At 45.9% G+C, this 25,484-nt stretch overlaps 1 protein-coding gene across 1 annotated transcript in view; it reads right to left on the bottom strand.

Moving 5' to 3' along the window:
• Positions 1 to 2,886: 2,886 nt before the first annotated feature.
• LOC120842197 overlaps positions 2,887 to 25,484 on the bottom strand; it is a 57,135-nt gene continuing 34,537 nt past the window's right edge. Inside the window, exon 3 of the mRNA XM_040213209.2 lies at positions 2,887 to 3,105. Coding sequence (XP_040069143.2) covers positions 2,887 to 3,105 — 219 coding nt within the window. The remainder of the gene's footprint in view (positions 3,106 to 25,484) is intronic.

Genomic DNA, 25,484 nt, shown 5'->3' with positions numbered 1-25,484 from the left:
ATCAGATCGACAGCAGTGTGCCGAACGAGTGACTTAGGTCTCATAATGCCTTTTGTGGACCGAATGGAGGAAAGACTACATCCTTTTTATTTGGAGTGTATCGCGAAGGCAACCTCGTGCTCGCGGAAAACACATTATTTCGCGCGTTGATCGAGCCATCGTTAAGCAACAAGCATGGCCGCCTTTTTTTTAGGTTTCAGAATCCTTCGAAAACCTTGAAAACTTCGAGCAGTCGATATTGAAATTTTAAGCACGAACACGTGGCCCCGAACGATGCTTGCACGAACGTTGGCTTCCATTGCGCAATTCCGCTTGCTCGACAGAGACGTTCAAAGGCTCTTGCAGCTCCCATGCTTGCACTAGCTCGCACACATGGTGAAGAAGAGACTAGGGTGTGTCAAGTGATGCCGAGGTTAATCTAGTTACGTGACTTCCGCTATGCGCTGCGTAGGTCACATGTGGTCATACTTCACTTTGTAGTAACGTTGCGAGCTCGAAAAGCGACAGTTATGGCAAACGCCTGCTTTCGTTGTTTGCGAACGTTCCCATGGCAACCGCGTGAATCTATCACACGTGCTGTGGCACCCCATGACGCACAATCCTGTGCGTCACGTGACATGACGCTACATCCAGGAGGCCGGCACGAGCGCTGATTGAATGCGAGTGCCGCGTCAGCGTTCGCGTGGGGCTCGTTTCTCACATGGTCACACGCGAACGCTTACGCGGCACTCGGTTGCAAGCGGCGCCCGTGCCGGTCACCCGGACTTTACGCCATGTCACGTGACGCGCAGTCTTGAAAGCTGATTAGGAGGAGCTGGCTGTGAAAGATGCGAGCACGAGGTACCTAGGAGGGTTCGTGCTTCCTCGTTGGTGTTTATAACAAGGATAGCACCCTAGGGCAGGAAACCGTAGTTCGGAAAATTCTTTTGCTCGAGCAAGCGCTTGCGCGGAGAAAGCTCTTTCGAAAACCAGGCCCCCGTGCCTGTGCCTTTGCCTGCACTCAAAGTCAAATTTTGGGCTAAAGCGTGTGTCCGCTATGTTGGTTACAGCGAGAACCAAAAACCGGCGAGGCTACGAACACGTCGCCTCGCCGGTCTTTGGGTCTTTGGGTATAGCGTAAAGCTATACCAACCCTTCGCTCGCTGTTGTTTGTCAGGATCGATGAGTGTGAGCCGGAGGTCTCGATGGTTAGCGAAACCTCTTCCAAATCGACAAGCAGAACAGGAATCGAGACGTAACAAAGTGGCAGCACACAGTATTGCCAGACATTGGTTAATTTCGCATATCGTGTGTTACACCAAAAAAATGGTGAAGGCTTGTTTCATGGGTTATCGTAGTCATTTATTTAGTCTAAGGGGTATCTATGCAAAGTACATATTTCTTTGCAATGCCATTTTAAGGTTTCACATTGCATCGTATGAAATTTTATTCAATGTTAACAGTTTCCGATAAAAATGTCACATTACTCCAAAAAGATGAACCATGTCCCTTGCAGCTCATAAAATCTTAAAATTATTTTATTAACTAAAAGCGCTTATTAAATCAATATTTAATATAAAATATAAAAAAATTTGGAAAAATGTATTAAAATAAGGATTCAGTACTTTGATACAGCAATATAATTCTTTGGCCTAGTTCCTTCTTGATTTTAAAAGGCATAAAAGATCCTAAATTAACAAGGACGAAAAAAGGGAAGAGAAACACGAGGCGCCTCGTAAGTGTTGCTTATTCGTAAAGATTATTCGTTGATTGTTAAATTCAAACTTTGTCTGAAAGGGTAACTGATGCCTCACTCAAAGTGTTCACCTTTATCCCGAGTTTCGCATGTACCTGCAGGTCTCAGCTTGTTTTGTCTTTTTATTTTTAAATAATCTAAAAGAGATTGCTCGACGGTATCCGGAAGATATTAAGTTTTTTGCGCTAGTCACGTAAAGGTGGTTGAAATGTTGTCATATTTGATAAAATTCCTGTAAAAGGTGCCTCCAATCTTTGTTAAATGAATTACAAATACCGATACGCAACTGCATGCAAACATTTCCCAAGTATGCATCACTGGTCGCGTCGTGGCGTCACACCCGGCAAGGAAGAGGTTTTGACGTTGACTTAATCCCGGTTTTTATCAACATGCTTAACGGTGCGTACAAAAATTGTGCGTAAAAAGATCACCGTAAATCTTGTCGTCCTCAGGACGACGTTGTTTCACTGAGAAAGCAGTCAAGAGGTTTCCTGGCTTTTTTACCATGATTTTGCGTCAGCGCTTCTGATGTTGAATGAAAGGAAAGCTGTAACCTTGAAACGTAGGGCTCCTCATCATTTATTGGTTAGAGTTTTCCTTTCATTCACTGTCATTCCTCACCAGGGGGATGTCCACCGAAAGGCTTACGTTCAATCTGAGTTGGTGGGCTTCGTTTGAAATAAAATTACTTGCGCGCAAGAAGATTTAAATTCGAATACATTTTTCCGGGATAATATTTCTAAAAGCAATGACGATACAATCTAGTTGTGCTGCGAAAAAAATTAATAGCCCACGAACCCTTTAACTTCATGCAACACCGGTAAACATGAACATCTACGGTCATGTTTAGTGAATGCTACAGTGAATGCTTATCGCGTTCTTTCTTTTTTTCTTTGATTATCTTTGATTCCCCTTCTTGCTTTGACATTGATTTCAACAAGGGGTCTCTCAAATTAAACAAAAAAAATAAGACGTCGGTAGCAGATTGAACTAGTCTAAGAAGATGTTTGCGGAATACACATACCTATACACGTAATGACAAAACATCTTTGGTCTGATCGCATGCCACACTGAATGAAAGTCGTGCATAGAAAATAGGCATTAGCAGCACAAATGCTTTTTATTTCCATTGGAAAGTGATACTCAAAATTTTAGGGTTCTTTGCACATTGGACCAGACTGCGTAAAATTCGGGTGCTTCACAGTTTTTCTGAAGTAATCTGTCACCTGAGAAACTCGCCAGTAACCAGCCGCGAATTGGAAATAACCGAAATATGTGCTTTTGCAATCTTCCCTGGTGTCCTCGGATTCCAAGTTAAACAGAGCCATACCGATTGCGATGTTCGGGAATTGCCTCGTTGCACTGCAGATCTGTCGAGTCAGATATGTAGATCGTGAAATTAGTGCATTCAAATAAAAGAGCTCAAACATCCTTTGTATTTGTGCGTTGCACAGGTCTTAGGTTTATATGCATCATTAAATATATTTCGAATGAATGCAGGAAATAGGATATCTACATTTTTTTTTTGTATTATTCCCGCAGTTTCAATGTCGGATATAACGAACCTTTGAAGTCAGAAACAGGTTAACAGCCGCGTAGGAGCTCCGCCACCAGTACGTAGTCCGATCTTTCATCCGGGTTTTGGCTATGTGGGCGAAAGCGTGCTATCAAGGCCAAAAAACTCGCGCTTGAAAGGCGCATATATGCGGGTTTTAACCTTTCAGCGACAATAGGTTCGTCTGATATGTAGAGCGGAGAAGAATATTGGCTTAAACGTGTACTCGTGAGCTATACAATTTCGGGGATTAATCTTTTTTGTTTTTTTTCAGTGTGAAATCAATGCAAGAAACATATGTAGAAATATGTGTGCGTGTTGTGGCAACTTCAGTAATACTAACAAACTGTCGACGTATTTCTGTGTGTACTACACGCTTGGCACGATGTTGGCCTTTATTTTTCTAAGCCCGATTTACTCAGAATAATTAATGAAAAAATTCGGCAAGGGCTATAGGGCGTTCCTCTTCACTTAAATCTCGATAGGCGGGAATAACTCAAACTTCATATGGAGATTCGTCGCAGCTGAAATATATATATTTGCTAGGATCTAAGTTGTAAAGCACTTTGGCAGAAGGCAACAGCTTTTGCTCTTCTGTGAAGGATTTTCATTTTCTTGCTGTCATTGCCATGTTGTATTATCATCGAAGTGGTCATACAATGGTTGAAGAACTGAGGATAAGTTGGGAAGAAAACGACAGCTGTAGTTGATGAGCCCAAGGTAACTTTGAAGCCGCTTCAAATCAACCGGTCCTGAAGATTTACGACAGCTTCTACCGTTTGGGAAGTTCGTTCTTCTAATTTAAATTACATGACTGAGATATTCCACACCAGAAGCCATGAACGTACATTTCTTTAGCTTGATTTTAGAACAGGCTTCCACTAGAGGGTGTAGTAGCTTTTGCGAGATTCTTGAGATGATCTTTGTCATCGAGTCCAGTCACGAGGATTTTATCAGAAACATGCGACGACGGGTGATATGTCCTCCAGCAGAATTTCAATCTCTCATTGGAAAGTGGCAGAAGCTCAAGATCAGAAATCGGGTGTTTTGAAAAGTCATTTTTAAATGTGAATGGTCACGAGGTATTTTACTTTTACGTATTTGAGGTACAGTTTAGTGCACTTGACACCACCCGGAAGTTTTTGTCACATGTCTACCAATCTTTGTACTGGGTATTTTTCGAGACTGGCTGCAGGACTTACAGTTGCCTTAAAATATCTGGAAACACTTACCGTCCTGTCAAGCATTAAAAGAGCCACGATTGGGGTTGCCCACTCGGATTTTCTTACAGGACAGGTAACTCCATCACGTTGTTCCTGCAGTTCATCTTCTACTGTGCGCTCAGGCGCAACCGAAATTTCGCCCCGTTTGAAAAACTCGGGGTATGCTCTCGCTTGAATAGCGATCTTTGTTTTATCACCTTTAAGCCTACCAAATCCGACAGAAATGACTTCTTTGTAATTTTCTAGAAAGGATTTTACCACGGAGTCTAGTTTCATGACATCGGCTTAACTCATTTTAAGGCCGTTGATTAAGTCTCTTCCACGTTGTGTGGACGTCTGATAACATGGAACATATAGAGGTAGCCTTGCTTCTCTGCTCAGAGATCGCACGTGCACGACGACGTTTCCTGGGAACCCAGAAAGGTCACCGCGATAACGTCTTAAGACGACGACAGGAGGCTCGCATTGAAGCTTATGGAATTGATCTTGAAATGTCCTTAGCCCGATAATGGAGGTGCTGGCTCCGGTGTCAATTTTCATTCGAGGTGTTTTTTCTGCAACTTACAGATTCGTCAGAAAGTGAGGTGAAGTCCAGGTAGATTTAACAACCACAAGTCATACGTCTTGGGTGCTTAACTCGTGAACTGCGGTTTAGAATTGCCCATAATGTGAACAAGAATGTTTAGGGCGATCTTTTCCCAGTCCAGGATCGTTGCTTTTGCCTGGTTGCATCTTGTATTTACATACGCTCGCATGATGCGCTGTCTTGTTGCAAGCGTTGCATTGTTTTTTTAAAGTTCTTGGAAACCGACGCCCAAGGATTTCAGCGAAGGGCCGGTCAGCACTTTCGGCCTCTTCAGTTTGCATCGCATCGTCAAGGCATCTTCATCGACATCGACAACGTCTCCGATCTTCAACAATAGCGCTTGGGAGAGCATTCACCTTCGTAGTGGGCATGGGAACAGCTGCACATGCGGATGGATAACACCCCTCCGTTCTTGCTCATGCAGATACTCGCTTTCCTTCCCCTGGCTGGCGGGGCGACATATCAGTGTCCGGCAGCAAACGTGTTTGCTACGTCGCCCGCGGTAACGCCCAAGGATTTCAGCGAAGGGCCGATCAGCACTTTTGGCCTCTTCAGTTCGCATCGCATCGTCAAGGCATCTTCATCGACATCGACAACGTCTCCGATCTTCAACAAAAGCGCTTGGGAGAGCATTCACCTTCGTAGTGGGCATGGGAACAGCTGCACCATGCTAATGGATAACACCCCTTCGTTCTTGCTCATGCAGGTTGGTTCTATTCCTTCTTTACATTCTAAGAAGTCAGACGACCTGTTACTTATTCTGTTCCCATGCGCACAAACGTTACTGCTTCTAGCATGTCAGTGTTTTGATGTTCTGAAACTATTATTGCTATCCGGGGATGTGGAAATAAATCCAGGTCCTATGTCGGATGCCCAGGCTAAGCAATTCAATGAAATGTTTTGTTTGTTACAACAGCTAAGCACTCGTTCAATCAAATTTGAGGAAGGACAGGCCGGCATAATAAGTACAGTGAACGAATTAAAGGCAAACCAGACGAAGATTGAAACTAGACTCAGCTCTATTGACGAGAGACTAGCGTCAGTCGAGTTTGGAGCACTGACGATTAACGAAGTTCAGCGGGAGCTAAGTGCCACGCGCCAGAACATCGAGCACCTTCAGGATGAAGCTGTTGTTTTTCGCTCTCGTCTTGATGAAATAGAAGACCGGTCACGTCGTGACAACTTCATATTTCATGGCATTGCCGATTCTCCCGCTGAAACTTGGTCACTCACTGAAAGAAAGGCTGTCAATGTTCTTTCCGATCTGGGAATTCCCTGCGAACACATTGCCCGCGCCCACAGATTAGGCTCCTTATGTAAAGATAAATGTCGGTCTGTTATCGTCAAATTCGAGTCATTCAAAACAAAAGATAGTGTCCTTCAGTCGAGAGCTGCTATCAAAGGTAGCGGTTTATCGGTCAGTGAAGATTTTTCACCGGCGACACGCCAAGCTAGATCTAAACTAATCGATTTTGGAAAATCAAAAAAATGCTGCGTTTAAACTAAAATATAACAAATTGCACACCAACAAAAAGATATACGCATACGATTTCACTAAGCACACCGTTTACGAGGTCGTTACCACTGGCGCCGTGCGGGCAGTTAATGACGAAGCTGAAAACAGCGGGGCTTCGGCATCGGCCGGGGCGACGTCCAGATAGGATTTTGGGGGGATTGGTTCAAGCCGCTGCCTCAAGGCACGTAATGTTCCTTTACTCTTTTGCAACATTCGAAGCGTCATGCGCTGCCGGGACGATCTTAGTTCAATTATTGAGTCCTCTGATTGCGAAATTATTCTGTTAACTGAAACATGGCTGTCTAGTAGAGTTTGGAGCAGTGAAATATTTACGTGCGGTAAGAAATTTAACATATATCGGCAGGATCGAGGTGAAAGAATGGGTGGGGGAGTTCTTATTGCTGTGGCCGATAGTATAATCTCAAACGTTGTCGATGTTTTAACTGACTTAGAAATGCTTTGGGTCAGCGTAACTGTAAACTACAAGCAATTAATTTTGGGTGTGTGCTATCGGCCACCGAAGGCTTCGTCTTCCTTTTGTGAACATTTGCATGATTCGGTTAATGGAATCGTTAGTCGGTTTCCCACGTCACAAATTGTTCTCCTCGGTAATTTTAATTTTTCTAGCATTAAGTGGTCTACTGCGCCGCCTACTGTACACCCATTTTCCTCAGAAGAAAATCACTTCATTAATTTATGTTCTGAGTTCAATCTTTCTCAACTAGTTGATCAACCTACACGAATTACTTCTACCTTCGCAAATATTTTAGATCTTCTGTTGACGACATGTCCAAACTTAGTATCATTTATTTTGTACCTGGCTGGTCTGAGTGACCACTGCTTACTACATATTGATTTAAATATACCTTTGCAAGCTACTTCTAATATTATTAAAACAATTCGGGATTATGGTAAAGCAGACTTTAACGCTATTAATAGTGAATTGGCGTTGTTTTTAGACACTTTTCTAAGTGTCTTTTTCAGGCGTTCAGTTAACGAAAATTGGAATACATTCAAACTAAAAGTAAATGAGCTCATTGAGTCGCACATCCCACTCAAAAGAATTTACTTGAACTCGAATGAACCATGGTTTACTAGAACAATCAGGAGACTTAGGAACAAGAAAAAACGTTTTTTCCGTGCCGCTAAGCGTGATCCCACAGCTCACCGATGGGACGCATACCATGCCTCTGCTGATTTGTACATGACAGCTGTGTGTAGTACGAAAAGTATTTCCTTTAATTGTACATTACAATCTAGGCTAATTAGTAACTCCCGCCAGTTCTGGAACACCACGAAAGAGAAAAGTAGTACAGTTGTAGAGCTCAGAGCCGATGATGGTAGCCCTATTTCTTGTGAAGAGTATGCCAATGAACTCAATGCTATTTTTGTCAGCTGTTTTTCTGACCTCCCTATGAGTAATAATCAAACATACATGTCCTATGACTATCTCCCCATGTACCCCATATCAATTAGTCCTGAAGGCATTGTGAAGATAATTGATTCCCTTAAACTATCCTCGTCATGTGGTATAGACTGTATAAACTCCAAGTTTTTGAAGAATACTAGAATGTACTCCTCCATCCTCCTTGCGAGTATATTTTCTCAATCCTTAGAACAAGGTATTTCGCCAGACGACTGGAGGGTAGCCAGGGTGGTTCCAGTTCACAAAGGAGGTGATAAATTCAACCCTCGAAACTTTCGCCCAATTTCATTGACCAGTGTCCCAAGCAAAATTTTAGAGCATATCATTTATTCTAACATAGTCAATTTTCTAGAATCAAATAAGTTTTGTTGCCCCTTTCAACACGGCTTTCTAAAGACATTCTCATGCGAAACACAACTTGTATCATTCACGCACGACCTTTATTCTATCGTTGACGTTTGCTCCAAAGTAGATTGCGCATTTCTAGACTTCTCTAAAGCCTTTGATAAAGTGCCCCATACCTTACTCTTGTCCAAACTTAGTAAACTAAATATTGATCCGGCGGTACTCACGTGGATACATTGATTTCTAACGAACCGTAAACAATTTGCCAACGTGAATAACACAAGCTCTACTATGGTATCAGTAACATCAGGTGTTCCTCAAGGTTCTGTGCTTGGTCCGTTATTATTCCTTTTATACATTAACGATCTACCCTCTCATGTATCCTCAAAAATGTCTTTATTTGCTGATGACTGCGTTATTTATCGAGACATTACTCATGATTCTGATTCTAACCTACTACAAAACGATATTAACTCTGTTTCCAGCTGGTGCGACTCGTGGTCTATGGTACTAAACTCTAGCAAATGTAAGGTTATGAGAGTGTCTCGTTGTACTTCATCTCAGCCCCATTATACGCTAAATAACCATCCCCTTGAATTAGTTACGGCCTATAAGTAGTTAGGAGTCCATATTACATCGGATTTATCATGGAGGACTCACATTAACTACATCATTAACAACTCTAATCGCATGCTAGGTTTTCTTAAAAGGAATTTTTTTTTAGCACCCCAGTCTTTGAAGCTAATTCTTTATAAAACCCTTGTACGATCAAAGCTGGAATATGCATCTTCTGTTTGGGACCCTGGTCAGTCTATACTAATTGATCTGATTGAAGCCGTCCAAAATCGTTCTGTTAGATTTATATTTTCGAATTACCATCGGACAGCCAGCGTAAGCACTATGAAGTCTAATCTTTCTCTCCCTGAAATATCAACTCGTAGAAAAGTAGCCCGTCTAAGTTTGTTTCATAAAATTTATTTCACTAATGAGACGCTGCGTGATAAGCTAATTACACCTCCTCTTTACGTTTCACCTAGACTTGACCATCAACACAAAGTTGGCATCCCATATGCTCGCACCAACGTCTTTCACCATTCCTTCATACCGTCTACATCCTTTGACTGGAACCACCTGGCTGCAACCGTAGTCTCGATCATAGATCACGTCCTTTTTAAAAAAGCCTTGGAAAGTATTTTTTTCTAATCTACATTGATTGTATTTCCTGTGCATCTGTGTCTGTGTTTTTTTGTTTTTTTTTTCGATATCTCATGCAACCACTTCCCTCTCTGTAATGCTCACGCCCTGAGGGTAAAATAAATAAATAAATAAATGATGTCCTCGAAAGCGATAGCTTGTGGTGCTCTTTAAAGGCGATTGCTCCACTACGTTAAGAACTTCGGCCGCTACTTGACATTCCTCTTGCGTAATCAGTAAGTCTGAATCAAATACCCTCGAAGCCAATACGGGCAACTCCCACGTAGCACGGGCGAAAAGCGATTGCAGTTCCCCTGGCGAGCTCGGAGTCTCCGAAAGCAGACGAATTCTCCGCAACGCATTTGTTTTGCCTATGTCCGTGCAAGGTGACCAATAAAAAGAAATAATTATTTCATGGGTATTCGCTGCTTTGAATCTTAATAAAATAGTTGCTACTCATGAGTGACGGAAATTTTTTCGGCGTGGGAAAGACGTACGTGCAGCTCTCAGAGTAATGTTAGTGCTCTCCTGAAGAAAACACTGTGTCAGAACTTATGAAACCGAGGCAAAACACGAATGCTCCTTCGCCCTGTTTCCTGAAGGAGGACAATAATTTCAGAACTTAGCTACGTTTCAACTTTACTGTTCTTATCGATCAATTCGGTTAATTTTTCCAATTCCAATTTCTCATGAATGTATTGCTTGTATCCATTTTGTCGAAGAGGCGAGCTGGTTAATCCCGCAAAGATCGTCTCCGGACAAAGAAGCAAAAAGCAGGTTTGAACCACCTACGTTAGTGGGATGCCAGTATGCTCTGGAAGAAGTCGATTGTGCACTTGCAAATCTGAGGCTTTTAGTGACGCTAATAAAAGAGAAAGTACAAAAATTGCTATAAATTATGCCAAGTAAATGGGGAATGGGGGCAGGAACAGAAAGACCACCATTGTTTCAAGCGTGAAGTACTTGTCGGCCGAAATGCGAGACGCTACTTTTTTCTCGCGCTACCCAAACGTGGTGCCGATAGCACCAACATCCCAATTCTACTCGAGGATAAAGTATGAGCTCAAGGCATTGATATTGACACCTTGAAGGAAATGATGAGCACAAGAACGTGACAGTTCCTTCAACTTGCGTGCAGAGGAAAGGAGCACTTCGGCGGCGTCGTCTTTTCGACTATTGATCGTAGAGAGCCTAGATTGTAGAGAGTGTCCAACTGAAACCAATGGGCAGCGTTTGAGACGTCGTCCTGTCTATTTTCTGTTCCTTCTACGTTTTGATGTTTCTTCTCTACCCCAATCTCAGGTTAATTCAACATGATTAGCGTTTGCAGTTTACTGGCTGACGCCTTCATCGGAGATTGGTCGCAATTGCGCATGCGCAGCGCTATCACGTCGCTAGAAGAAACAGGCGGAAACGCGGAGATGGTCGAGGACGACAAACGCGCTCACCCCTGTAGCTCTTATGGCGAACGCGGCCCAGAGACTACGTGACACACATCGAGCAGTTGCACAATTTCTGTGATACAGGCTCTCTCATTGTTTGCTGCGACCTTGCGGTGGTCGCTGCCTACTCTTCGGGTAGCAATTGGGACGAATTTTTTGGGCTTAGTGTGGCCGTCATTATTATGACGGGATTTAAGGTTCTTCCCAATTCCGGATGCTTTAACCGCAACCAACAACTTGAGGGAACGCAATGTGAGTACAGCGGCTAAAAGGACCTGGCGATGAAAATGGTCTGGTTGCCGTAAGGTCGGGGCCTAAGTTACGTCCTCTCCATTTCTTTTAGGGATGCCGCGAACTTTTTTCGAATCGAAAGTTCGATGATCGATTCAAGCGGTTCGAAAGGTTCGAAAGATTTCGATTTTCGAACTTTCCATATAAAAAAATTCGACGGAAGTCGAATTTTCGAACTTGCTAAAGAAAAAAGTTCGACGTTTTTCGAAATTTCGAACTTATTACGCAGCAAATTTGATGCTTGTCGAACTTTCGAACTTGATAAACTAAAAAATTCGATGATTTTCGAGCTTTCGAATTTCTTGCACTAAAAAGGTCGAAGCTTTTCGAACTTTCGAACTACTTACGCTAAGAACTGCGATAATTTTCGAACTTTCGAACTTGTTAATCTAAAGAATTAGAGAATTGTCGAACTTCCGATTCCTGAAAGTCAAAAGTTCGACGAACTTCGAAAGACGGGCGGGCGGTTTCATTTGGATTCCAGCTGTGAGGTACATTCGTAATTTTTTTTTTCGCCTTTTTACATGTGGCGCCGCATTACTTGCGAAAGGCAACGCCGTTTATTTCAATCGTCTGGCATGCATGGTTTTAAAGAAATAGATTCCCGAAGGAGCGAGGAAGGACCACGGGCTTTTGACAATTGTCGTTTGTGCCATATTTGAAGCGCGCTAAAGCCGAAGATATTTATGGTATAGATGTTCAACTTTTTAAGAATGATCTATGTATAGCCTAGGTAAGTGTAGTTTTAAGATATGATTACTATTCTTCAAAACGAGTTTCGAAGAAATATCCAAACATGTATCTATGGGCAATTATGCCCTAAACTTGGTAATTTTTTTCGTCGAAATTGTTTGAGGTATCGCCTTTAAATTAACACCACGGACAGTACATATCATTAACATCTGCATAATACAAATTAATGTATATATTGTTATTTTCATGTTGAGGAATAAATTAACTCAGGGAAAAATATTTCTAATATTGTTCAAACCCGGCACGTATATGTACATATATATATATATATATTGTGGGATTTGCGGCCCATCATCGGGCAAAAGAACCTGTGCTCCGCGCCCGGCGCGCAACGTGCGCGCGAGCCACGCTCGAGGCTCGGGGGTCTGGGCAGTCGGTTGGCTGCCGCCAGACAGTAAAGGTGTGTTTATGAGATCTGCCTCGTTGGTCCTTCTTGCGGGTGAGCAGTAGCACCGAACCCTACATTATTTGGCGCTCCACGCGAGGCCTACTGCTCGCCCGCGGGTTGTACCGCAGGCTTTTAGCCCGTTTTAGGCGTGTTCGCCCGGTTTTCTCGCTTTCGCCATCCCCGATAGGCCTACGTGGTCGTTCGACTAGGCTTCGGCCACCGGACGCCATCTTTGCCATCGGGGCTTGGCCGTTGTGAATAGTGTGCATATTGTAGTATATTGCGTGTTTTTCCGTTCTTTTGTGTTTTGTTTTGTTGTTTTTTTCTGTTTGCCTGTTTTTCTGCGGTTGCTACTGCGATGCAGACCCGCCATAGAGCCGCAGCAGACCAAGGCGAGACCGGAGAAGGGCCTGACCCGACGTCCATGGACCTGATGGCTCGGGTGGCCAACCTGTGCGACACGGTCGCGCAACGCCTGGTCCTGGCTGACCACGGACACCAAGGGCAAGGGCCACGACCCCAAGTGCCGGTTCCGTTGTACACGGGCTACGACGACCGGAAGTCCGTGGCCGACTTCCTGGCCGAGCTGGCGGCCTATAAGCTCGCCACGGGAGCCTCGGACGAGTACGTCCTTGCGCGGGTTCTCCCCGTGGCGTTCCAGGCGAGCGCCGCGCGCTGGTGGCGCATCGTGGCCCCTTTCCTCACCTGGGAAGACTTTCGGCGGAAGTTTCAAGATGAGTTTCTTCCACCTGGGTACCAGTCTCGAGTCCAGCGAGAACTGGAGCGCCGGACCCAGCACCCGGACGAGACCCTCGTCGAATATGTACGGGTGATGCAGGAGCTCTATGAAAGAGCCTGCCCAACGACGTCGGAGTCGGACAGGGTTGCTCGGGTGATGCAGCAGAGCCACCCAAGATTCCGGCCCTACCTGCATGGCCGCACGTATTCCACCCTGGAGCAACTGGCCCGGGACGCTCACGGCATACAAGAGACGCTCCTGGCCGAGCTGCAGTATCGGCCCCCGCCACCGCCTGAAGAAGCTCTTGAGCCGTCCTGTGCCTGGCGAGCTCCCGGGCCCAGAAGAGGTCCGACTCAGCGCCAAACCCTGGATGGCGCGGTCTGTCCCCCCCGTGCGCTGGACTCCTACGCCTTCGGGCAATGGGAGCGCGGGAGACCACTCGATGGTTCGGACCCCCGGCTACGTGCCCGGCCGGCTGGATCGAGACTACGGCAGGGTGAAAGCCGTTTAAGGTCCTTCCCCCGCAATGCCAACCGGGGCGCCGATCGCTGGTCCAACGAGGGACACCAAGAAGGGCCGCAACGACAAGCGCAAGCAAGCCCGACGCACGGCCCTGACCGGCGCAACTCGGTGCGGTGCTTCGGCTGCGGTCGCCATGGCCACTTCCGGCGTGACTGCCCCGACCTACTGCGCAACAGCCCTGCAGCCTCGGGAAACGAGTACGGCCGGTGGCGTTGACCCCTGAACGCCTGCCGGCCGCGATGACCATGGACAACTCGGCATAATTTCCATCGGTATGTCGAATTCAGCCTGACCTTGAGCTAATTGAGCCTCGTATGACAGTTACAGTGCTCGGAATAGCTGTGGCAGCGCTGATTGATACCGGTGCGAGTCTGTCGCTTATTGGGGACTACCTGATTGAACGGTGCAAAGAGCAGAAAGCCAACCTGCGCGAGACTAACGTGCGCTTACAGCTAGCGTCAGGACCAGAAATGCTCGCGAGTCAAGCCGTGAGGTTACAGATCGGGTTTAACGAGAAAAAACGCCGTCAGCGTTTCGTTTGCTTACCTGGTCTCACGGTACCGATTATTTTAAGGCGAGATTTCATTTTCGGGGAGAACCTGGTTCTGGACTTTCGAAACAAAGGCTACCGGTTGGGTAGTGACGCGCAACTAATCCCATTTACTAGACGAGAGGATTGTGTCGTCAGTGTCGATAACGTTGGCGTTAGAACGCCTGCTCTGCGGCTCCCATGTGCGGTAAGCGATTCTTTGCAGAAGTGTCCTGCTACGGACCAGCAAAAGCGGCGTCTCCAAAGACTCCTTGAGGAGTTTTCACCGATGTTCACGGAGAACCCCGGGAGAACCGGTGTCTTAAAGCACTCAATTGACACCGGGAATACACGGCCTCTACGCTGCAACCCTCGACCAATCAGCGTACACAAGCGAGCCCTGCTGGACAAGGCGCTCCAAGAGATGATCGACACGGGTGCAGTACGTGAGTCACAGAGCCCTTGGGCCTTCCCGATCGTCCTTGCCCCCAAGAAGGATGGAACGGCTCGGCTTTGCGTCGACTACCGGCGCCTGAATGCGGTAACCGTTCGCGACGCGCACCCATACCCCTCGATTGAGTCGATCATGTACAACTTGGGAAACGCGAGTTTTTTCACGACTCTTGACTGCAGTCGCGGTTTCCTCCAGATAGAGGTCGAACCCGCTGACATCGAGAAAACAGCATTCACATGCTACAAAGGATTGTACGAGTTTGTGCGCATGCCTTTTGGCTTGAGCAACTCTCCTGCCACATTCCAGCGTCTTATGGACATTGTGCTTGGAGACGCACGGCACAACTACGCCATGGCATATATGGATGACGTAGTAGTCTTTTCACGCACGTTTGAAGAACATCTTGTGCACCTTCGGACTATTCTCGAGCGCATGCGGAATGCTGGTTTGACAGTTCACCCGGGAAAAATGCAACTGGCAACATCTAAGATTAATCTGCTCGGTTTTGTAATCGACGATGGATCGCTTCGCCCTAATGAGGACAAGCTGAGGGCCATAACTCAGTTTCCTCCCCCACATGATGCAAAGAGTTTGCAGCGATTTCTTGGCATGGTTGGATTTTACCGCCAGTTTATTCCCCACTGTGCAGAGATAACGCGGCCTCTGAACGAACTGCTGCGCAAAGGCGTCAAATGGTGTTGGACGGAGGCACAGCAAAATTCTTTTCTTCAACTGTCCAGAGCTATTGCTGAGACAGCATCTTTGAAGCTCCCAGACCTCAACCGTCCGTTTGTGCTGCAAACCGATGCGAGCGGCTACGGTTTAGGTGCTGTGCTGCTTCAAGACTTTGATGGTGTCTTACGACCCGTAGCGTTTGCTAGCCATACGTTGACAGCAGCTCAGCGGAATTACAACGTTTGCGAGCTTGAGTGCCTAGCCATCATATTCGCCCTGCAGAAATTCAACATGTATCTTGATGGCGCGCGCTTTGTGATCCAGTCGGATAATGCCGCCTTGTCTTGGCTTCAGCGGCTGGAAAATCCGGCAGGACGATTAGCACGCTGGGTACTAACGCTTCAGAAATATGACTACACTATTGTGCACAAACCAGGCTCACAAAACAAAGTTGCAGACGCTTTGTCGCGCGCTCCGCTCGGCGAAGAGCGCGTGCTCGAGGATGCCAATGTTGTGGCTGCGGTAGATGCTGGCTCGCGCTGGGGTACTTTGATTAGCCGAGATGAGCTTCGTGCTGCACAGCAGAACGATGGACTTTGTCGCAGGGTCTCTGAGTGGTTATCTTCACGAGACCGACGTGGCAACAGAGACGCTGACATGGGTTTTGACTCGTACTTGCTGGCCGAAGATGGTCTGCTCCTCCGGTACATACCTCAGATCGACGACGAGGAGGGTGGCTCCACAGACACTCCATTTCGAGCCGTGATACCTCGCCGACTTCGCACGTCCTTCATTAGATACTACCACGACTCTGCTTTGGCTGGTCACAGTAGTGGCTGCAAGACTTTTGAAAAGTTAAGCCGTACTGCAACTTGGCCAGGAATTCGTCAGGACGTGCTGAGGTACGCTCGTTCATGCCCGGTTTGTCAGAAAGCCAAACCGTGCGGTGGTCAGCCCCCTGGTCTCATGCAGCCAGTCGTGAGTCGATCCCCATGGGAATGCGTTGCTGTCGACGTCATGGGCCCTTTCCCACGCAGTCCGCGTGGCGACCAGTACTTGTTGGTTGTCACGGACCACTTTAGCAAGTGGGTGGAGCTATTTGCATTACGGTCGCTGACGTCCAAAAGAATCTGGTCGTGTCTGATGGAGACGTTCACACGCTTCGGATTTCCGGCGAAATTGATTAGCGACAACGCTACTTACTTTGCCAGCAAAGTGTTCCGAGAGTCATGTGCCGCATTGGGCATACAACACAAGCGGACGTCTCCCTATCACCCACAGGCAAACATCACAGAGCGGGTGAACCGAAACCTGAAATCAATGTTAATAGCTCACACCGAACGTCACCCTGACTGGGACGCAAAGCTCTCAGAGCTCGCGTTCGCAACTCGCACAACCGTTAACCGGTCTACAGGTTTTACGCCAGCTTGCCTTAATTTCGGAAAAGAGCTGACTTTCCCGCTGGAAAACACTTACACGACCAACAACCGTGGCGCTGCTCGCTCATACGGTCAGTTTGCAGGAAGCCTACGACGCAGACTCAGGGACATCGTTCGTGATGCCCGGGAGAGCTTGGACGCCGCACGGCTTCAGCAGGCTGAGCAGTACAATCGTGGCCACCGGGACGTGCAATTAGAAGTTGGAGATCTTTTACTCCGGCGGACACACCCACTTAGTGACGCCTCCAGAGGTTTCACAGCTTCCCTGGCAAACAGGTGGGATGGTCCGTATCGAGTGCGAGACAAGGTCTCACGCCTCACGTACACGCTCGTTCATTGTGAGTCCGGACGACTTGCTGGACCCGTTCATGTCACCAACCTCAAACGGTATTATGAATCGGATGACGAAGTTCTCTCGCAGGTGGAGAGTGATGCCGATCCGGGTTATAATTAAACATAAACTGAATTCTGCGAGGACTCTTTTTGATGTTGGTGACGAAGACGAAGACGAAGACTTAGAAAATGCGCGTTGCAATAGGCTCTGACGAGAACTAGTTTCCGCACCATACAGATTGTGCGCGTAGTTCTGTGCGATATACACCGACAGTGTGCTCGCAAATTTAGCTAGTCCATTGCCGCGCCCAACGTTACCAACGATTTCTTGTAGAAGCCTCTCCAGAAGACAACTGTTGATTCTTTTTTTCTGTTCTTTTTGAACCTTCGACATGTCCCGCTACTGCCCCAACCGTTGCGGGAGGTTCTATCAACGTCCTCGATGAGCCACGTGGTTTCGGGGACTACGGCAACGCAGTGGGCAGCCGAGGACCCTCTACCGGCCCTAACTACGCCGCCAGATCAGCAGCCCCGGTTGCGGCTACAACGACGGCTACGGGACACAAAAACGGAGACCAGGACCGCAACGAAGGTCCTCCTGAGCGTTACGTTGCCAGCCAAGGCCCCGGGGGTACCCACTCGTCCTTAAGCGGCGGACCAGCATCAGGGGTCTCCGGTGATGGTGCTCAACTCTGACAAGATGAACACCGAGAAGCTCTTCAATCTGCTCTGCCTGTATAACGATGTCGTCAAGATCAAGTTTTCGAAGAACAGGAACGGCCGTGCCATCGAGCAGATGGAGGATCACCTTGCCAAGGAGTGAGCAAGGCCCTTTAAGCATCCTGAGAGTGCGTCGCCCTTCAAGGACTTCATGGGCAACTGCAACAACCGCATCACCAATCCGGAGGCGGCCTCTACAAACCGCATCCGGCCGCCTGCATCGTGACAACCCCCTCCTCCTCTACCACCAACAACCAGAGAGAACAGCCACGGAGCCAGAGGACAGAGAACGGGGGAGGGGGGGGGGGAAGTTTGTGGGATTTGCGGCCCATCATCGGGCAAAAGAACCTGTGCTCCGCGCCCGGCGCGCAACGTGCGCGCGAGCCACGCTCGAGGCTCGGGGGTCTGGGCAGTCGGTTGGCTGCCGCCAGACAGTAAAGGTGTGTTTATGAGATCTGCCTCGTTGGTCCTTCTTGCGGGTGAGCAGTAGCACCGAACCCTACAATATATATATATATATATATATATATATATATATATATATATATATATATATATATATATATATATATATATATATATATAAGACTGAGAAGAAAAAAAACCCTTAGTGAAAAACAGCAAGAACGGACGATTTAATCTTCGACGTTTCGGCCGGAGGCCGGCCTTCGTCAGGAAGAATATATATATATATATATTTTTTTTTTTTTTCACGTTTTTGGGACATGGTTTTTTTAGCCTGTACACATTTTGGTAGAAGAAACTTGTTTCGTAGTTCTGGGCCTGTGAATATGCGAGAATACAACACTTCCGGTGGATTCTTGAGTTTTTTTTTTTTTTTTTTTTTCTCTCCAGCTTTTTATTTTTTGCATTTATTGTTATGTTTATTTATTCATTAGTTTTTACCACTGGCACAGTTATTTAGGTCGAAAAGATAGCTTTGAACCTCCGAACTACCGAGCATGTGACGAGTAGCGCCTTCTGACAACGCGTTTCTAACAATGACCATCTACGCAACCTTTTATGCAGTGAAGAGCGACAGTAGCTATACATATGCATAAATAATTTCAGATTAAAATAAGCTCGACCATGCCCTCTTTCCCCGTATTGTTTTCTTTAATAGTCCGAAATATCTGGGGGGGGGGGGAGAAAGAGAGATAGGCTGGAGCCCCCCCCCCCCCCCCCCCCCCCCCTTCCCCACGTTTTTCCTCTTCCGACGGTACTGGTGTGGTAGAATGCAGCTTCTGTGGTTTTTGCTCGGCGTTTCTTCCGCCTCGGAAAATAAACCTCCAAAGCAATCCCAAACTAAAGAATTGTCAAGGTGCAGGCGAGCTGGTGTATGTTGATCATGATGCAAAATCCCGAGACTGGGAATGAAATTCGAAAGAAATAGTGTAAGAAGAAAGAGAAAAGGGGACAGGACAACGTCTCGAACTCAGCTGAGTTGAGTTTGAGACGCTGTCCTGAGCTGAGTTTTCAGCTGAGTTGAGTTTGAGACGTTGTCGTGAGCTGAGCTTGAGACGTTGTCCTGTCCCCTTTTTCTGTCTTTTTACACTTTTTCTTTCCGATTTCATTCACAGTATCAGGATTTTGCATCATGTACAAGCTAAACTTACTATATGCCAGCATCACTCGGGCGGCGTTTGAGCGGATTACTACCAGCGTGCGGGGTGGGGGGGGGGGGGGGGGGGGGATGGCAAGGAGGCAGTTTTCCAGGTCGCTTCAAGGTTTTTCTGAGCCTCAACCACATGCCTGCCCCTGGCCGTTTCGAACTGGATGAATATCGTTAAACAGTGCGTTCGCGTGATCACTACTGTGTAATGCACGTTAAACCCCCCCCCCCCCCCCCCCCCCGGGCTGGCGGTCACAATTACTGATCTGCACATGTCACTCTGCACTGGCAAATAATCCAGCACATGCGGGACACTCGTCGTCCCATTTAATTGCCTGACCAACTTCGCGCAGTCTAAATACCGCACCCGAACATTTCTAAACCTGATTTCGTGAAAACCAGTGAGGCGTGAAAACGTTAAGCGCCGTGCACACTCTTGGGACCGAGTAAGACCGAGAGAGACCAGACCGGTTTTTAAGCCTTTGGCGACTTCTTAGGATTAGATGCGCTGCAGCGGATCTGGTCCTAAGAGATCGCAAGAGGCTTAAAAACCGGTCTGGTCTCTCTCGGTCTTACCAGGTCGCAAGGGTGTGAACGGGCTTTTATTTGAAACTGAAACTGTGGCGGAACATGTAAACCGGACTTCGAACTTTGCTCACTTGGACTTGAAAGAAATTTGAAACCTAAGTTGTTGTTTTTTTTCTTTTTTTCTTCAAATTTAGCGCTAAAAGAGAATCGAAACCTTCGAATTTATCGAACTTTATGTCTTTAAAAATTCGAAACGTTCGAATTTTTCGAATTTCAGATCCAAAGAAAATTCGAAACATTCGGATCTCTCAAATTTCAAGCTAGGGAAAGTTCGAAATATTCGAATTCCTCGAACCTCAAGTAAAAAAATATTCGAAATAATCGAACCCGGACTTTTAGAAACTGTGAAAGCTTCGAACTTTTCGAATTCGAAACTCCACGATTTTTGAAAGTTGCGAATTTTTCGAATTCGAATCTCCGTACGGTCGAAAATATCGAAACCTTTCGAATTCGAACATCCGTTCGGTTCGAAAATATCGAAACCTTTCGAAATCGAACCTCGAGTGGTTCGCGGCATCCCTAATTTCTTTACTATGCGAGTGAATCTAAAACAAACAAAAAAAAGAACAGAAATCTGTTTTTTTAGACATTTACCTAGGCACTCTCCTTCCAAGTACGCTACAAACAAAGCCTGCAGCATTTTGTCCTACAGAAAATTCTAATCCGTTGAATTACCCGAACTTGTCGGATAAATCAGGAACCTTAGGCGTGAAACACATGTACGACGAAACCGTCCGATCCGACGTGCGAACTGACGGAATGACCTCCGGGGGCCAGGGCTTTCGTAGCACCGGGGGGCGTCAAAAACCCTCGACTCCGACCATCGTATCGCCTGATCGGACGTCGGATCGGACGGTTTCGTCGTACATGTGTTTGACGCTTTACTGTCTGAATTTGTACATGCTGCTTTCTTTGATCACCACTTGTCCTGCAGTTTTTTTGTTTTTTTTTCTTTTTGAGGGAAGTTATTTTTTCCCTTTATTTTCTTTGCTTGAACTCTATCAAAAGATAAATATTGTAATAAGCTCGTTCGGAATCTTAAAGCAAAATAAAACCTAAGACTTTTTTTACGAGTCAACGATAAAATGTGGTCCAAGCTACTTGTCGACAGTAGTAATTTTGACAGTACTATGTTGTCGACTGCATGCTTACAATCGCTGCTTACATAATTAACTATTACTCACTGGAAGGTAGGCAAAATAGTTTTTCCCCTTTAATCCACATGATCAAAAATGTCATTTTATCTATCGGCCTTTATTAACTACAAGGTCAGCTTCCCAATTGCTTGGATACAATCATTCAAAGATCACGGTCAACTTGGACAGGGAAGCTGTCGAAGCTGGAGACACCAACATGGTTATCCTAAGGGGCATCTATGCGCGATACTAATATTGTAGGCTTCGTACGCGACATTCAAGTTTTGATAGACATTTCTTCTTTGGCTAACGTTGCGATTCTTTTATTTTTAAAAGTGTTTAAACTTGTACCACCAAAGCGTTTGTTCCACGAACTCGTTCAATCCAAATCGGATAAGAGGGTTCTTTGGAGCGAAAATTGGCTTTAGGGCTGAACCCGATACACTGCCTTATATTCTAGTGATTTATAAAGTATTTACGTTATTTTCGTTGGTCTGTGAAGCTCAGTAATTATTAATACTCTTAATATGCATTTTTATTCAGCCATTTTGTGTATCTTGTTGAAGTCTTATATTTTACGAAGGTTGCGGGCTATATGAGCAAATTTTGAGAAATGACTATCTCAATCGACTAGAAGTAATCAGTAAAATAAAATTGTGGTGCGCGAGTTGTTTCATAAAGGTTAACCCCTCTAGTTTCAAACATAACTTAAGAAATCAATATTTTACAAACACTGCTATAAGTTTGAGTGTAGCTGCATATAATATGTTCCTTCATATAAAAATCTGTCTTTAAGCCGAACCTTAAATGTATCATGGTTATATTGCATTCGAACCATGTTGTCGTCTTGAAATATATCTCCTTATTATTTGAATTATTATCTTCGTTCCATTAGGAATACAAAATATCTCAACAATTTGGCCTATTCTAAAATACGCCGAGAGTATATGAGATTTTCATTATGCATATATCATAATAAAAATAGAAACTTTTCATCATTGAGTGACATTTTTGTTTAGTATTCCTGTCATTTAAGCACCACGTCAAAGAAAAGAAGAAAAATAACATCGATAGTTGGTCTTATGACGAAGATTTTCTGGTTCATGCCTTGTGCACCGCATTTTATGCGGGATTTTACAAATAGCGACAAGGCTCTTTAAACAAACCGGAAGAAGCGGTTAATTAACCTATCGCGCTACGATTTTGTGCCGCGATGCCCACAGGTGGTGCATTATTTATACAACTTGCAAAGAGCAAACGTACCTGAGGTAAAACTAAAAAATAAAAGAGGTTTACAGTTCCCTGAAATGACGAATTAAAGAGCAGATCTTCTGGAGCAGGAGAAGGTGTGGAGAGGGGGCGTCCTCTCCTCCTCCTGTGTACTCCTTACGACTCCCCTCCTCTTCCTCTCTACCTTCTACGGCTTCCCGCCGCCTCCCTCTTCTCCCCTCCTCCTCTTCTCCTCATCCCTCCTCCTCTTCTTCTCCTCACGCCTTCTTTTCCTCCATGCTCCTACTCCCTCTTTCCCCCTCCTCCCTCCCCCCCCCCTCGCGTGGCGTCCCTCGTGACCCTGGTGACATTCACCGTGATCCTAGTTACCCTTGTGACGTCTTTCATGAAGGCCTCGTGAAGGTAACTGTGAAGGTTTTGACCTTCCCGAGTGACCTTCACGAGTGACATTCGTGACGTCACTCGTGACCCTAGTGACCCTCGTGACGTCACCTGTAACGTCAATATGGGAGACGTTCCATTATGCAAAACGCGGTTACACCGACAGTGACGGCGACGTCGCGCAAGCAGGAAAGGGGCGCCTAAGAGCTGCGCTCTTAAAAGAAAAATGCTTAAATCCTATGGAAACGCAGTGAAGCTACCGGCCTTCAAACAAAAGGTCACCGTTTGGAACGGGAGACAAAAGGATGGTCCAAGCGTTCACGACGCCAACTTGCGCAGAAGAACGAGCCTATGGCGTCGAAAGCAGGCGCCAAATAGCATACGATCTGTCGCCTGAACTCCTTTCGGAAGCGGACTTCTTTGTTCCTAGGACACTGCCCGTACCAAAGTACGACCTTAAATCATTCGCTGGGAGTTGAATGTATTATACCGACGTTAAACATTGAAGGCGGCGTGGATAATATTCTCATAACAAAAACAGGCGCGATAACCACAGGGAACTGCAAAACAGATGACATAAGTACACCGAAAAAAAAAAATCAAAATAACTCGACACACCATTCTTAGTCGATTAAGTGTACAGTTAATGTGGTTTATTAGTAAGGATGAGAAAATCAAGTATTGACACCTGACATCAAAAAAGCTCACGCAGCTTGTGACTCGAACAGGGCGTCTGCTAATAAAGGGTAAAAGCGCAGGCAAGCTGGTGAAGAACTTCCATTGAAAACCGGAGACACGGAACAATAAAAAACGGACAAAACAACAACTTGTTTTTGTTTTGTCCGTTGTTTTATTGTTCCCTCTGCTAATGACGCCGGCTCTCGGCGCCGTATGCTGTTCATTCGGGCAGTTCGCGTCGCGACCGCTTGCGCCATCTTGTATCTCCCGGGCCAAACGGCGCCTTACTGTTTGAAAACCGGTGGCTTCGTTGTGGTTCCATAAAAGTTAAGCTTTTTTTTTTTTTTTTTTTTTACTTTTTCCTGGGGTAAGTTTGCTCTTTGCAGGTTTCAGAGAAATTATGCACAACTGTCGGCAACGCTGCTGAAAATCGTAGCGCGGTAAGTTAAGAAGCCGATTTTTGAGGTCGATTTAAAAAGTTTCGACGTCATTCGTCGTCATGATCTCCAGTCATCAATATTTTTGCCTCGCACTAAAAAGTCAGAAAATTGATCGTTTCACCTGGACCACCTCTTTTTTTTTACTCTATCATCCACCGATAGTTACTATAGGCTTTTCCTACCGCGCAGAGGGCGTCCCGTTGCCGTAGGGTAAAGAGCGTCAATCGTCAATCCAGACAATTGCTTGAAAAAAAACTCGTCCCCCACCCCAGCTGGTGCATTCAGGAATTAAATTTGTGTCCACAGCCAGATAAGGGGCCGCGATACCACAGAGCACGCTGTCGATATATATACGTGTAAACACCCCGCGCTTAGCACCCGCAAAAAATCCTCGCCTTGATTGCAAATAAAATGGTTGCAAGCGGTGCCACCAGATGAGTCTTCGGTAAGAAATTACTGAAAGCACGCTGTTTACCTGCTTTCTATGCTTTCCTATGGGAGACATGCTTGTTTTGGAAGATGTTTTCTGGGTGCGCCAGGTTATTTGGAACTTGGAACTAGGCCTACGAGTGTGGCTTAGTCGCTGGTTTATATTGATCCTAGTTTGGGCCTCAACAGGGGAAACAATTGTTTTATAAACTCGTTAAATTGGGGACATTTTTGGTGCCATGCTCAAGCCTTCCTCCATGGAGGTCCCATCAGTCACCCCGAAAGAGAAAAAAACTGGCGCCGGTGATCCATGGGCTCGAGACCCTATTTTGTTTGCGGCATACGTTTCGCTGTCCGGGCGGCAGACACAGTCCGCTGAGGCTACAGGGGCGCCTTCCGATAAACTTTTATCTTGTCGATGGCGTCAAAATATTCTTCATGCTCTGTGTCCTCAACTATATGAATATCTAACTTACATCGTGCCGCAAAGCTGCGCCGCAGCCGTGACAATGTTTTGTTTCCGGAATTCGGAAAGCACACATGTGTCTATGTCTCGCGTGTAGTGGGGGATAGACGGCCAGAAGTGCTGTGACATCTAATATATATATATATATTATAAAATATTTTGAAATATAAGTTTTGGAATGGCAGCTTCATTTATGTGGCACGAGCTACCTCTGCGCGAATAATAGCCTGACGAGGGTGGAGAGTTAGGCGAGTTGGCGATTATTTATGGTTAAAAAGCGCAACAGAAAAACGGTCAGAAGGAAATACGCACTCACAGCACTACTTACAACTGAGCTTTATTTTCGTTGTCACTCAGTGTATATATACCTACGCCAAAAAATACAAATTAAGAAGAATATACAAATACATATCGTGAAAAGGTAAAAATTGTTACATTACTAATCACACTATCTGACACTAGTCATTTTTGGTAGATAGGTAATAAACGTTTATTGCAGCAGACATTCAAACGGTCATCCTTGGAGTTGTCCGAGAATCACCCCTGGGCCCCTAAACTCGTGAAACACAAAGTTGGGGCCGAAGTTCACGGAACGCACCGATTGGTCTATCAAGACGATGACTTCGCGCTTTTTTTGCCAACGTACAATCAGCGCGCTC

The sequence above is a fragment of the Ixodes scapularis genome, unplaced genomic scaffold, assembly GCF_016920785.2.
Source record: "Ixodes scapularis isolate PalLabHiFi unplaced genomic scaffold, ASM1692078v2 PGA_scaffold7__128_contigs__length_106722199, whole genome shotgun sequence".
NCBI lineage: Eukaryota > Metazoa > Arthropoda > Arachnida > Ixodida > Ixodidae > Ixodes > Ixodes scapularis.
The sequence above is the reverse complement of the archived record's forward strand: the minus strand, read 5'-3'. Positions and strand labels throughout refer to the sequence as shown.